This window comes from Marmota flaviventris, chromosome 12 (genome assembly GCF_047511675.1).
Source record: "Marmota flaviventris isolate mMarFla1 chromosome 12, mMarFla1.hap1, whole genome shotgun sequence".
Classification (NCBI taxonomy): Eukaryota; Metazoa; Chordata; class Mammalia; order Rodentia; family Sciuridae; genus Marmota; species Marmota flaviventris.
Genome location: NC_092509.1, coordinates 44,818,952 through 44,834,978, shown reverse-complemented (window position 1 = coordinate 44,834,978; position 16,027 = coordinate 44,818,952). Strand labels below are relative to the sequence as shown.

General features: G+C 39.6%; 1 protein-coding gene across 10 annotated transcripts in view; it reads left to right on the top strand.

The window, feature by feature from the left end:
- Positions 1–16,027, top strand: part of Svil (supervillin) — a 232,250-nt gene that overhangs the window by 146,092 nt on the left and 70,131 nt on the right. For all 10 annotated transcript variants that reach the window (XM_071599931.1, XM_071599930.1, XM_071599932.1 and 7 more), the window contains 3 exons: positions 1,237–1,291; positions 1,397–1,548; positions 4,146–4,851. In XM_071599931.1, the coding sequence (XP_071456032.1) occupies positions 1,284–1,291; positions 1,397–1,548; positions 4,146–4,851 (866 nt within the window). In that variant the 5' untranslated portion in view covers positions 1,237–1,283. The remainder of the gene's footprint in view (positions 1–1,236; positions 1,292–1,396; positions 1,549–4,145; positions 4,852–16,027) is intronic.

Here is a 16,027-nt window from a genome sequence, read left to right as displayed (position 1 = left end):
TTCAAAGTCAGAGAGAGAGAGAAAGAGAGACAGACTTTATTTTGAAGCCAAATGCTAGTTTTAGGTGGCAGTCCTTTAAAAGTAATAAATTCCCAAACACAAAAGGCATTATAAAAGTCGCATATATATTTGTGTGGTTTTAGACTCATTCCTAAAACTGACTGCTTTAAATAAGAATCAGAAATTAAAGCAGTTGAAAATTAAATTCCATGTATTCATATTCTGCCCTCTGAGTTTCTCCTGTGACTCAGACTTTTAGCACTGTCATTGGCTGCAGGCTATCCAGCCACCCTGTCCCTCTGCCTTTCTTTCTCTCCCACCCTTTCCTGAGTCTTCAATAAGAGCCACTCAGATGAACCCTTATGAATTGAAGGAGGAGGAGAGAATAAAGACCTTTATTTTCTACCAACTTGGGCCATTTCTCCAAAGAAACAATTGTCTGGGATCTGAGGTCAGTCATATTCCTGTAGTTGGTGTCACATGAGAACCTCCCAGCCTCAGCAAAACATTTTTTGTTCATCCAGCGCTGCCAGAAAAATTGGGTAATCATTTTATCCATCATCCACCTAAATTATAGCTGGAAATAAACACTGGCATTTCCTTCCAGTAAAAGCCTGTAAGGGGAGATGTAGGTCCTGCATTGACCTGAACTGTATTTAGTCTGGGTATACCGCGTTAGGTAGCACAATCATGTAGTTAAGATATTTACAGATTGAATAATAAGGTGAAATAGGAGTGACTATGAATTGGTGACTGTAGCTTTCTAATGGCCCTCCGGCTCTTCGGAGCACTAGTCTTTACTTTTGTAAAAGTTTTCCAGACTATAAGCTGAAAATACATTATTAAGTTATACCAAAGTTAGTAAGAGATATTTGGATTTCTGCTAAAAACACCTTAGTAGAGAGATCTTGCAAGTGAGGCCTCCTTTGACTCCCCTGGGTGACAGAGAACATTTTTAGCCTGGATTAGTTTATTTCTTAGCCTAGGATATGTGTGTATGGTGGGTGGAGGGTTGGGATTGTAATATGGCTGTGTGTACATGCTTATTCATTTGGCATCTGCCTGCCCTACTAGAAAACAAACTCCAAGAAAGTAGGAACTTGGTCAGTGTCATGTATCTCTGCTGCATGGGAGGCAAGAACAGAAATTTGAGTTGAATAAGCATATATTGAATGAAATGAATGCTTGACCACTAACTACTGTACTTTCTTTTTGCTCCTTTTGGCTTTGTTTTAGTTGCAGAATTAAGAAAACTCTTTGAACCAAAGAAAGAACTTACAGAAATGAAAAGGTAAGATAAGTAGAAGAGTGTGGCAGTGTGGCAAAGCAGTATTCGATTGTCCCTGAGCATTGATTTTTGGGGGCTCACTAAGACTTTTTTTGGTGTATTGCACAGAAAAGAGAGAATTGCAAGGCGCCTGGAAGGGATTGAAAATGAAACCCAGCCCATCCTCTTGCAGAGCTGCACAGGATTAGTGACTCATCGCCTGCTGGAGGAAGACACGCCCAGATACATGAGAGCCACAGACCCTGCCAGCCCCCACACTGGTGAGCATGCGTGACCATCATCAGGCAGGCTGCTCAGCATGTTACCCATCGCCTTTTTAATCTACTGGTATTGGAGAGATATTCAACAAAAGTGAATTGTGTGCATATACTCTTTATTAAATGTGTTTATTAAAAACAGCCAGAGCAATCATCATGCATGTGGTCCTCTGGTGTCACAGCAGTAAAAAATGACTCCCCTTAGCACATTGCGGGGGAACTGTTGACCAGCCATTCCCCCCAAGGACTGGGACTCCTCAAAGGAGTGCTCAGCACAGGATCTGCAGTCAGAAGCACTTAGGAAATGTTTGGTAAAGGAATGAATGAGATAGGTGCCTTATAGTTCTCACAGTAGGTTTGAACTAGATGCCCAGGTTCCCAGCAAAAGAGGCAACTGCTTTCAGCAGGGAGAGTTGAAGGCAGAGCTGGACCTTGAATGATGAGGAAACTTACTCTAAGTGTTTATGCAACAAAGCATTCTTTTAAAATTGTTTTGGAGTATGTAAATGTACTGCATGTTGATTTCATACTAAGCAGCATGTCAAACATGACGTCTTCTCCTTGGTTATGCAGAGTCACTGCTATGGACATCAGCTTGACCTCAGGAGAAAGCAGTGCTCTCAGGGCTGATGTCCCAACCCCCAGTCCCTGGCTTTGAGGCCTGCGTTGCTACTTTTTATAGCCAGTGTCTTCTGGTTTCTCCCTCAGAGAGGAATGTTGATCTCACATCGTAATGTTACCAGTTTGCTTGTCTATGGTTTCTGATTTTCTATAGCAAGAAAACTATAGAGAACTAAGTTTTTTTTAAATGCCATAACATGAAGAATCAATAATAGACAGATCAGAATACCAAAATTTATAGCCAGAAGCAAATCCTAGTATATATAAAATATTCAACCATGCAGCATATAAGCATATTTAAGCATCACATGTTAGTGAGGAAAGAATTACTTCATAAAATAGTATTGGGGAAATGAGCTCACCAAGAGGGGAGAAAAAGGGGGCATATTCCTCTTTCTGCTTCAGTCCAAACCCCAAAATAAGATTCAGTTACTCATGTGATTGTTTTAAACAAAATAATTTGAAACATGAAAACATGGTCAAATATTTAATTCAAGTGGAATAGAAAGTGACATTTGAAGCACAGAAACAATTGAAGATAGTGGTTATCACAAATGATAGTAGTAGTAGCAGTATGTAGTCACTTGACCTGACTACTTAAGGAATAACATCTTCACTTCAAAGAAAATCTTATTCACGTACACTAGAAACAAAACTAAACCTGGGGAGTGCAGGACTGGGTTTCTGTGTGACCTTCACACCCTTTACCCCAGCTCTCAGACTTGTTCAGCAGCCCAGGTAATTTTGGAAATATTCCTGAAGAAGACACTGGGCTAGTACTCCTATAAAAATTTACATGAACCAATGAAAATGACACTGTCAGTATTGTATAGGGCAATAAGACTGGGCAGGCATTCCCTAGAAGGAGAAGAGAATATAAATGTAAATGAATATAAAGAGAATATAAATGGTTAATAAACAGATGAGAAAATGCATATATTCTTTTTTTGATCAAATGCAATTTTTTTAAACAATGAGCACTCATTTCTAAGGAAGCATGTATTGCAGATATAAGTTTCAGTTGCTGCACACTTATAGAAATTTAACAGTCTAGCATGTTTCTCAAAATGATGTACCCTTTGATAAAGCAATTCTACTATTATACATTGTTCTGCTGTGATAATTATCAGAAAATCAGGCTGATTAAAAGTTAGAAACATATGCCCAGAAATATGGCAAGGGTTAAACAGACTATGGAATGCCTGTTGGATAGAATATTATAAGGCTTAAAAAGTGTTCTTTAAAATAAGATTTGCAAATGTAAGAAAATATTATTTATAAGGCATTAATAACATTAAGTGTTTCATAGAGAAAAAAGAAATGAGCTATATAAAAGACTAGAGGAATACATAAAAATGTCAAGTTGTGAGTATATTAGTACATAGTGTGATTATTGGTGATTTGGGCTTTTGCCTTTATGTGTTTTCTTGTTAGACATTTTCCACACCATACATGTGTGCTACAGTTGGAAAAAGCCACTTCTGTAAATATACATATATCATATATGTTACATATTGTTAGGTTGTATATAGAGAGAGACAGGCCATATTATTGTGTTTACTCTCAGATCCTATGAAACCACAACACATCACTTGTCAAATTACAGCAGTTATCATATGTGCTGTACTTTCTAGAAGACTCTAAAATTGTCCTTTGGCTTCACGTGTGAAGTATTAATTTAAAAAAAAAAGGAAAAGAATTAAGGGAAAATAAGCACTGAGCAAGGACTGAGGAGCCCTGGGGAGTGCAGGACTGGGTTTCTGGGTGACCTTCACACATTTTACCCCAGGTCTCAGACTTGTTCAGCAGCCCAGGTGAATCATTTTAGGTCTGTAGACCTACGTAAGAAATCAGTTCCTCACAGCACAAACACTACAGTGCATATTATGGGCAGCATAGAATGTCTTTGTGTGTGTAAATATTGTAACTATAAGTTTTTCCTGGAACCTGTATGTATTATGCATGTGGTCTTCTCATAGGTCGATCAAACGAAGAAGAAGAAACATCTAAATCTTCTTTAGAAAAGCAAATTCAATCCAAATATTGCACAGAAACCCCAGGGGTCCATGGCGATCCACCATATGGTTCAAGTACCATGGACACCCACGGTCTCGAGTCCAAAGCTGAAAGAATTGCAAGGTACAAAGCAGAAAGGAGACGTCAGCTGGCAGAAAAATATGGGCTGACTCTGGATCCTGATGCAGACTCTGAATATTCATCTCGGTATACCAAGTCTAGGAAGGACCCTGATGCTGTTGAGAAACGGGGAGGAAAATGTGAGAAGCAAGAAAAGCCAAGCAAAGATTTGAGTTCTCCATACTCCAGGACTGAGACCATGGGGCTCAGGACCTGTGCAGTGGAATCCAGGGACTATGCCCTCCACAGAAGTGAGGTTTCTGATAAGGAGGTGCTGCTAAATATAGAAAACCAAAGAGGATGTCAGGAGCTGAGTGCCACCCGGCAGTCTCAAGACCTGTCCCCAACAGTTGAGAGTTCCTCATCCTTCTCGTTCTCTGGGCGAGACTCCTCCTTCGCTGGGCGAGACTCCTGCTTTGCTGGGCGAGACTCCTCCTTCACTGAAGTGCCAAGGTCCCCAAAGCAAATGTCCTGCTCCTCTCTTCAGCAACCTGCCTCCCTGAGCCACTCCAGTGGTGACCAGACACTGACCCCAGAGGCTCGGTCCAGGTAAGCACACAGCCCAGCACTAACCATCCCGAATCCAGGAAAACACCTGTACCCTCTTTCTCTGCCTTGCTGTGTGGTAGAGTTTGCATATTCTTGGCATTCTATTCAGGTCTCCACTTATTGGAGCAATAATATTTTTTTTTTGTAATTTCCACAATATCAAAATAAGTTCGACTAGCAAAGCCCAGGACCTGTAATCCTAGCAGCTTAGGAGGCTGAGGCAGGAGGATGGCAATTTCAAAGCCAGCCTCAGTAACTTAGACCCTTGCAATTCAGTGAAACCCTGTCTCTAAATAAAATATTTAAAAGGGTTGGGGATGTGGCTCAGTGGTTAAGCACCCCTGGGTTCAATTCCCAGTACCAAAAAAATAGAAAGGGTTGGGGATGTGGCTCAGTGGTTAAGCACCCCTAGTTCAATCCTTGGTCCCCAAAATAGTTCTACTAAAGCAAAAAGGCTCGTACCTTTTTGTATGTATGATTTTTATGTTCTTTTTGAAAATAACAAACTTTTAGGTGTCTCTAAACTTTCATGGAAGTCTCCCTTCAGGACTCTTCTTTTTCTTACCTGCTTTTCATAATTTATCTTTTTGTTTTTCTATAGTTATGCTTAAGACTTAGGGCTTTTCACAGTTGATTTTGTCTGATGTTTAGAATCACAGCAGAAGGAGCAAGACCCACTAGTGGGAGTCTCTCAATTTAGGGTGCAGAATGTCTGTAGTGTACACTGCATGTCACTATGTAAGTGTGTCAATACACTAAGGCACAGTTGTGTATAAGGACACATCATTAAAAAGGACAGACATTAAGAGAAACCATTGTGGAAAAGGACCTACCAAAAATAACAGCTCCTATGGGGGAAAACTGGGAGAGAGGTTAAATCAGAAAGTCAAATGCCAGGAGAGCCTATGTGTTTGCCTCTAAATTTAAACTGAAAAAGCATGGTGATCATATTTAAAGCACAATTTACTAAGATATCCTCTTTAAGGGTTTAGAGTCATAGTCTAGGTAGATTCCTAAGTCTGTTTTCACTTCAAACAAGCAGTACTTTCACAGGTAGATTGAGGAAGAATGAGAAGCTACAGTGAAGCAAATTTATTCTATGAAAAATATGTATATGTGTGTGTTAGAAAAGCGTGTGTGTGTGTGTGTGTGTGTGTGTGTGTGTTGGAAAATACTCTTGTGTGATTCACCTTGGGACAGAGTGATGAACAACACCTGGTCTCTTTTTTAAGTAGCAGTAATATGCCTGAAGCAGATCATTTTAGTTATTGAAGTTTATTAAGCCAAAGATCTGTCCTTACTTACTTGATCATCTGGACTGACATATTTGGAGATGTCAGTTTCTAAGATAAATAAATACTGTTCATCCCAAGAATGTATTTTTGAGGACCTTTGTTCAGACTTGGGACTTAATTCCTTGAAACTGAGAGACTGTGATCTGTTCTCTCACATTTTGAAAGGGGAGATATTTTGTTTGGTAAATTAACACTTCACCATAGAAACAGTGTTCTTAGCTTTGTCACTCTCTGTCAAAGGTAATCCTTTTTGTGTTTTGTAGGTAGGACAAAGAAGCCTAATAGATTCCAATTTAGGAAAAAATATTGAAGATATACAATTATGTTACCTAAACAGTGGACAGGGTGGGGGACACAGCACTAGAGCACATGCTTAGTAGGCATTCAATCCCTGGCACCCAAAAAAGAAAAATCTAATTTCAAATTGTCATACAATGACTGCTGTTTCAAGTTGTTTTCAAGGTATCTAGGTTAGTCACCTAGATGAGCTGGGGTAATAGTAATAGGTAATATAATAGGTTCTCAGTGGGCTAGGGACTTAGCTCAGTAGTAGAGCACCTGTCTAGCATTCATAAGGCCCTAAAAAAGAATTGAAAACATGATCAGTAAGATTTTGAATAATTTGTGATCATAATTAAAACTTTGTTGAACATTCCAAGTAAAAGATAGGATATTTTATATACTTGATAGTTTGTGGGTTAAAATCTCTACCTGCCCCTCACCCCCAACCCAACCCTACCCTCTGAGACCTCACCCCTCTGTGCTAGGGATGGAACCCAGGTCCTCACATGCTAGGCAAGTGCCTTACCAGTGAGCCACATGCTCAGCCCCATGTTAAAATCTTAATATGCAAAGATGTGAAAAACTGAAAGTCTTTAGTCATAGGAAAGAGTTTGTTTTCCTGCTGAGCCCTGTAACAACAAGAGCCACTTCTTTAAAGGTTATTTGAAGAGCCATATTACCACAGAGTCTTCATAAGCCCAGTCTTAGCTTCACTTTCATAATGAAAAGCTAGAAAGAATCACTTTATAAAAGAATTCCAGTACAGGCATTTGCTTTTTATTTTTTTAAGCCATTCAAAGTGTACAATCTTATGATTCACAGGCAAAGAAACACAAACTCATTCATCATATATATGAGAAAAACACCTGAGATCCATTTATGTAAATAAGAAGAGAGATGGAAAATAATGTGTGAAGAATATGATATTTTTAAAAATTAAAGTTTACTTTTTAATGACTGTAGTTATCCAGTTTGTAAAGGTGCATTTGAAATGGATTAATATTCTGCTTAGATGTCCTTTATCTAGAACTATGAAATTCAAGCTTCAGAAAGTCATTCTTGTCTGATTTCTATTTGGGAGGAAGCAAGATAAACAAAAAAATACTTTCTAACCTAAAACACTAACAAAAGAAATCACACCCTGTGACCTGAATAACCAAAAAGGAAAATGATAATGTCATTTGATATGAAAATATGTAGCAAAAGTTTAAGAAGATTAAAAAGCAAGAGAAAAAGTATCCACAAATAAAGTAACAATAACTGTAAGCTGGTTTTGTCTTGTTTTTGTGTTTGCCTGGCAGGGTTGGAACCTGGGGCTTTGTGCATACTAGGCTGGCACTCTACCGTTGAGCTACACCCCCAGCCCACAGTTTTTAAAAAAAAAAAAAATTTTTTTTCCCTTAGTTGTTGATAGATCTTTGTTTTATTTATTTATATGTGGTGCTGAAAATCGAACCCAGTGCCTCACCCATGCAAGACAAGTACACTACCGCTGAGCCACAGTCCCAGCCCCCACAAGACAGTTTAATGTTTCATTTTTTTCATGGGTGTGTTCTATCCTGAAATGGAATATTTTTCTTTCTGCTTTACTCTCTCATCACTGAGCTCTGCCAACATTTTTGGCTGGTAAATCTTTGAATCAACACATTCCCATGTCATAATTTTGTGCTAAATAGCAGGAGATTGTTTCCTTTCATTAAGTATGAACACACTAGTCATGAATATACCATCCAAAGATTATCTACAGTGCCCTCGAAATTCAAATGTGAGCTCCAGTCTCTTGCTGAGAGCCCTTGTGTACACTCCCATTGGCACACGCCTGTGCCTGTGGATAGGAGAATCATTAGTCCGCATACTTCACTGTGCTGGGCTGTTTTTAAACATTGTAGGTTAAACACCAGTCTTTAGGGTAGTATTTGCCTAAGGCATGTATTTATTTTGGAATCATTTAGTATTCAGCTTATATGATAAAGAAGGTTTTAAAAGTTAATTAGTATATTGATGGATTGTTACAAGATCTTTAGCCCCCAAATCCTGTTAGTTGCCCAAGAATTCAGATGAACACTTTGTTCTGAAGAAAACTAAGAATATACACCCAGCCCATACTCCTCCAGTTCTTCCAAACCCTATATGGAATTTTAGATATTGTGTTTTATGGAGAGGTAGTGTCACTGAAATGAATCATTCTTTGTTAATTCATCCACAGTAAATTTTAGAATAATCCATAGGATTATTCACCATATATATATATATATATGTATATATATTATATATTCACTATATATATATATATATATATATATATATATATATATATATATATATATCCCTATGGATTATTCAGATTTTTTAAAAATCTGAATTCCTGCTACAACTAGAAATCCTGACCCCAAGACTTGTTAAATTTGCTATCTTGTGCAACTATTATTTTTAAAAGAGAAAAAAAAAATGGAAATGTATTTGTTACTTTTGTGAGTAAGAAACTCATGGCCTTGGGCCCCCAGCTGCTTTTTGCTTGAGCATCAACTGTCACTATTCTCATTAAACTATGTGCCTGACAAAGAGAAAATGAAAGGGAACTTACACTTTATTTTCTAATGATGATCCTCTCTAGAGGATCCTTGTTCCTTATTGACCTTGGGAGAGTTGCTATTGGTGGACGATGGCTCTGGCAGGCTCCTCATGGACACTGAGGGATGTAGAAATCAATGCTCTCTTCCCTAACATAATGCAAGGCTTTTCATGGATGGCCAAGATGATACCCGATTCACCTGTTACTTCTCAGAGCTTTTTCAGCTCAGTACTCTGCACATAGTAGGAGCTCAATAAACATTTGTCAAGTGAACCTGAATTAGTATTTGTATACATTGCATTGTTGTATGATTCAGTGATAAAAGGAAAATGCAGGTTGGTTCAGGAAGATGAAGCAGGGTACCCTCCAGAGTGAAGCTTTTCTGCAACACCTTAACTTGAAGACTGAGCCCTAAGAAAGAAAGGGACTTGTGTGGGCATTTGTAGTTTACCTCTTATTGTGTTTGCTCATCTCCCAATGAGAAGTTTGAATCTCAAAACCATTTCCGCAGTCTCAGGTTCTCCTGGTTTGAGTTGTTGATTGTCTGTGTGCACACACCAATAGAGATGTTGATAGGACAGGAGACTGCTTGGCGGTCAGCCTTCTATCTCAGCTCCTGTCGATTCTGGCTGCAGACTCTGTAACATGCTCCAGGGGCCAGGGCAGTGCTTCATGGAAAAGAGATCTCAGATCCATCTCTAAAGAGTAACCCTCAAAGCATCTCACACATTTGTTCTATTATGAGAAAGGAGCCCCTTTCAGTCCTTGTACCCCAAAATCTGCATTCCTCACCTTACTGTGCCAACTTTTGGCTGTTAATGTATAGTTAAATCATTCCTGTTTGTTTGTTCCACGTAGCTCTGTTTTCACTGGCAATTCCTGTTCATTGACTTAAATATGGTTATGTCTCCCAGAATACCAGCCTGCAATCTGTGGTAGCCAACAGTTCACATGTGCCAAACTCTTGAAATTTTGTAAAACTTTTACGCTTAAAGGTGTAAAATTTGTCTGAGTGTGCCCTTGCACATGCACATACTCATGCATACATGGAAAATAGGTATTTTTTTCCCCAAAGGGTTGACTCTTAGAAAATCAATTGTTAATTTTAATGAGATGCAGAATTTAATGCACATTCTTCTTAAGCAGAATAATATGTTATTTTTAGAAGATTTTGTATCATTGGAGCTAATTTTACTGTGCTAGATGTTACTTTGTTGTGGTGGCAGGAGCCACTTTCTGTTAACTCCTAGAATTATAGGGAGCCAAAGCCTGTTGTTAAGTACTTAAAGGTACAAACCAAAAGCAATCAACTCCTAGGTGAGTTCTTACTTAGGGTGAGTTCTTACTTCCTGGTAATATAACTCTGCATCAGCCACTCGCCACATCAAAAATCATTCTGCTATATCTGAAGTCAACACTTCCTTGTTCTGGTCCTGGGTAACCCTACCATTTTTTTCCAGTGGATGTCACCTCTGCCTATGGAGAAATGACTCAACCCAAACCCCACAAAATAAATTCTCTGGTGAAGAATTTTAGACTCTTAAAACCAGAAGTAACTGGAGGTTATTTAGTTTAAAACTCTATTTTATACATGGACCGAAAAACCTAAAGATTTTTAAAGTAACTTAATTGAGACAATAGGGTACCTTAATAAAACTCAAACTGTTATCCATCATCCATCCATTCTTTCAAGTTCTCTGAAAGAACTTTTCTTCTGAAAGAAGAGATTTTTCTTCTTCACCCCACTTTTTATTTATGTCAGTGTTATTTTCCATCACAGCAGAAAAGAGTTTGCTACTTTTGTCCTTTGAAGGTATAGAAATTTCAGGAAAAAAAGATCAGATCAGTGACATTATAGAAATCTAAATCTTTATTTAGATTTAAATAAGGCATTTAAAAAGCTTTGTCCTCATAAACAAAATGGAAATTTATAATCCGAGATGATTTTAAACTCATTGGGTGGCTGTCCATCTGTGCGGATCAATTTCAGCTCTAAGGTAGCTTAGCTAATCATTCAAGAATATTATATTGAGCCCTCTATATGACAGGTCTTGCGTTCCTAGATGGGTCTATCATTTTAAGGATGTGGAAAATAATTACAACACAAGGGGTGACTGTGGTTCTAGAGAGCAGTATTGGGTGCTATAGTAGTACCAGGGATGGGGTATTAATTATTTTCCCTTGGAGAAGTGGTCATAGCTAAGTCCATAGGATATGGTTAGTTTGTTGGATGTGGAGGGGAGGCTGCTGCAGGTGAGGAGGCACAGACACCTAGGTATCCCTGGCAGGAGGGGATGAGGAAGAACTGGACAGCCAGGTGGAAACCAATCACAAAGCACCTTGGATGCCCTGACAAGGCATTGACCTGTGTTTTAGGGAGGACAACAGATGATGTACTGTAGAAGTATCACCCTGGTGGAATGTGAAGAATTGTTCTGAAGGAGAATCAATCACAGTCAGGGAGGCCAAAATGAGTGGTGGTTGTAGTTACCCAGGCCTGAGAGAACAAGGTCTCTGGCTCCACACTGGACTTTGTCATTCACCTGGTCCTATTTGGCATTTCATTAAATCATTTGGGAACATGAAAGTACACTGATCAGATTTCTGCTCAGATTTATAAATAAGTGTGATGACAGAAAGAATAAGGGGAGGGGAGAGAAACGGAGGTAGAACAGGGATGAGAGTGAAGAGGAAAGAGAAAAGAGAATGAAATTCTGAGGACAAGAGCACATGGAGCTGTGGTGTCTGCAGTGAAATACTTGAGGCAATTCTCTTATGAAGAAAAAAGGTTTTATTTAGCTCATGGTTCTGGAGGTTCCAGTCCAAAATCAGGCAGCCCCCCCTCACTTTAGACCTGGGGTAAGGATAACACACTACAGTGGGAGCTCCATGACTGAGCAAGCAAACCACTTACATCACAAAACAGGAAGCAAAGGCATGCTCCTAGTGACCTTGGGACCCCCACTGGTCCCTACCACACCACTTCCTACCACGAAGCTTCCACCACTTCCCAGTAGCACCACGCTTGGGACCACACCTTCGACACATGAACCTCTGGGGGACACTCTTCCCAGCCGTAGCACTGGGGAACTAACAAGATGAAATTTAATAAAGTGTTGTATTTAGAGAGGAAAGAAACATCAGTGTAGGAGTTCAGGATTGGAGAAACCAGATTTAACAGCAGTTCATGGGAAACAGACCTAAGAGTTTTAGTTGACAGCAAGTTCTTTATGTGACTGCCAAAGGGGTTAGTCCAATCTTGGGATACGTTGATGAAAGGGAACTGTCTGTAGCACAGGTAGGTAACAGTCCACTTGTGCTCTGCAGGGCTCAGATTGCGTCTCGATATCGAATTCCAATAAGGCCACTGACAAATGAGAACGTGTCCAGGGGAGAGTCCACCTTCCCATCTGCCCTGGTTTCTTGACCTTTCCAGAATTTTGTAGATTTCTCACTGTCTTAATAGTCCCCTGAATCGCTTTTGGATTCTCTTACATATTCTCTGGTGTTTATTCTTTCAAACCAGTCTTTTCTTGCCATGATCAGATTGTCATTTTCCCAGACACATTAGGTGCTGAAGCCAGGCATGGCGAAGGGAGCCCTAATGTTATGAGTGTGGCTTGTGGTTGATGATGATTCGTGTGGAAGAGAAATGAGGAGAAGGAGATGATGACTCAAATGAGCTTTCACAAATGCAGCTTCCCTTGCCCTCTCATCTTAGGAAGGATAGACAGATGCCCAATACCCTACAACTAAGATGCCATGCCCATAAGAGGATTTTAGTTATTTTATCAGGATCCCCCAAACATGGCACCATGGATTTGGTATTATGCCAGTCTGCAAGATTGCTTAGGATGATTTCAATAATAGCCCTTCTTTAGTTGAATCCTAAGGAATGATGGATACGTTGGCTGATTCATTTTCATATTTTCTTCCCAGGTTCTGCCCAGCATCCGGCATATATCTCGTGACTCAATCCATCATTTTTGTTTTCTGTAGTGCCGGGGAGGGGGGGGGGCGTCATACCCAGTGCCTTTCACTTTCTAGAAAAGTATTCTACCATTAAGCTAAATCCCCAGCTCAACAAATCATTTTGGAATGACTATTCTGCTCTTTTCTCTGGTTAAGTGTAATTAAACTACAGCAGTGCCAGTTGAAATAGCCAATTTGCAAACTGTTCATCAGCCAATTTGCAAACTGTATGCAACTTGTGCTGGGATGTAAACTGTGGATTGTTTCCTTCATTGAGAAAGTCATGTTATAAGGAAAATGTCAGCTGAATTAACCATCAAGCTAACTGATGTTAGTTTTCATTCTGGTGCAAGCTTTTTATCTAATCACAGACCAGTGACTCCAATTAGCAGAACATACTGAGTAACACTTGTTCATATCACAAGGCTCTTTGCATTCTGTTTGAGATTGCAATTCTTTTTATGTCTTGAGTCAGTGTTCTCATAAATTTTATTCAGCTGTAAGTGTGAATTATAAGTGAGTGAGAAATCATTGGCTATTTTGGTGACTTCAGTTCTCAGCCCTGAAGGACTGAGTCTGGGCTACTCTCATGAGTAAGATTATTGTATTAGTCAGTTTTCTGTTACTATAACAAAATACCAGAGACAATAATTTATAAGGAGGTAATGTTGGTTGCACTCATGGTTTCAATCAAATATAACATTAGCCCCATTGCTTAGGTCCATGGCAAGACAGTACATCCTTATGGGAACGTGTGGCAGAGGAATTCACATGGAGGCCAGGAAGCAAAAGAGAAAGAGGAGGGGCTGGAGCCCAAAAACCCCTCAAGGGCATACCCCTAGGGCCTAACTTACTTTTGCTAAGCTTCACCTCCTAAATGTACCACCACCTCCCACCACTACCACAGGCTGGGATCTAAGCCTTTAATACCTGAGCCTTTGGGGTATGCTTCTAAACCATAGCAGCTACCCATTGCCCGGATTCCTTTAATCCAGCAAGGAAACATCCAGTCAGTAGCCAGAAACTGGATCCCCTCAGAAGGTCTGTTGTAGCACCAACCTAGATTGGTGAGTATGGGTAAATATATAACAACTACTCCAGTCAAGATAGAAAATGTCCCCATCATTCATTTTGCCTCTGTTTACCACCATTCACTTTCAACTCTATGCAACTAACAACTGCTTTAGCCTGAGAGTATCACATGTTCAGTTTGGCTCATTATGTTGTATAAAGTGAATTATTTCCCATTACTTTGTGTGTGGTGGGTGGGGTATATGTGTGTGCATGGATTGAAGTAAGTAAGGATTGAACCTCACACATGCAAAGCCTGTGCTTTACCACTGATCCACACCCCCGCCCTTACTGCCCCTCCATTGTTTTTTAACCAAGCCTCAATTATCAAAAATAATTAAACATTACATTAAAGAACAGTACAAAATAACACTATAAAATTACAGCATCCATTCACAATTTAAAGAAATTAAAAAAAAAAAAACAAAGAAGTAGTTGGGACTATTCAGTTATGCTCTCTGTTTTGTTCATATTTTTAAAATCTCACCTCTATTGAGCTACTTCTTGAAAGCAATATCTCTTTGGTCTCAGAAATCAATTTTGTACTTTTATAAAATATATATCTTAAAATCTGAGTCTGGCCATCTCTTAGCCATACTACATTAATAATCAGCCTAGACTACAAGGAGGAAAAGTCAGTCCAGAGCTTTTGCTGCCTCACTCCTCTGATTTTAGGTATATGCTGGAGAACCAGAGGAAGAAGGTAATTGGGTTTTGTGGAATTTATAGGTATTTGGGTAACTCTTTGCTGGGGGTAAAACAGGCACCCAAGAGAGACATATTAATCTGGTCACAGTGGTGAATATGACCAGGAACTCCTTGATGTCCCCCTTGCTTGGGCCTGGAGCGTAGGCTTGGGGATCTACGCGCTAAGTCCGAGCTCAAACTTGAGCAGTTCATATATTGTTTTTCTTCATCTATAAAATGAGGATTAGAATAACTCATAGTAGGCTGAGGATGGAGCTCAGTGGCAGAGCATTTGCCTAGCATGTGCGAGGCCCTGGGTTCTGTCCCTAGCACCACAAAAAAATTGCCTCATGGAGTTGTGGAAATAATTATTCAACAAGTCATTCACAAATATTATTGATATCTGCTATTGGCCACACACACTGTGCTGAATTCTGATGATAACCACAGTGAACAAAGTCTCTTCTCTCAAGACTTTCACATGTCCTAGTGAGGAGAGATGTCATGGAGGGGGAGGGGGAGGGGGAGGGGGATGAGGTCAGTGAGATATATGGATGTGGGTGATGCAGATCAGGGAAGGCTTTGGAGTCCATTGTGAGGGCTTTGGGTTCTACCGTAAATGCTAGGTGGAGCCATATGATGGTTTCAAAATGAGGAATGACCAATATACCTTACATTTTCCAGGAATTATTGTGTTTGCTAAGTTGATGCTAAATTATAGATAGGCAAAGATGAAAATAGGTAGAATAATTATGTCATCTCAGCAATTGGGGTGAAGGATGGTGGTGGCTTGAATTAGTATAATAGCAGCAGAGGTAGTGGGATGAGCTTATGTTTTGAGGGTAACCTACACATTTGCTGATGACTTAGATGTGGAGTGTGGAAAAAAACAGAGAAGGCAAAGGTTAGTCTCCATTGTTTGGCCATTCACTGATTTAGGGAGGACTCCAGTACATGTTGGTTTGGAGGGAATTCTAGAGCTCATTTTCTAGATATGCTACATATTTTTGGAGGTGATGTTGCTGGAGATGGAACTCAGGATCTTTTGCACATTAAGTAGGTGCACTTTACCACTTTACCCCAAGTCTGTGCACATGTAAAACTTAAGATGTCTATATTATGTCTCTCTTAGGTATTAGAATGTCTATATTAGATATTCAAAATATCAAGTATCCAGTTGAATCCAGGAGTCTGGAATTCATGGGTGGGAGATCACATGGAGATAAACATAGAAGATCCTTGATAGACTGAAAGCTAGATCTAGGCTTCAATTGTTGATGGAGAAGTGAGGAGGGAA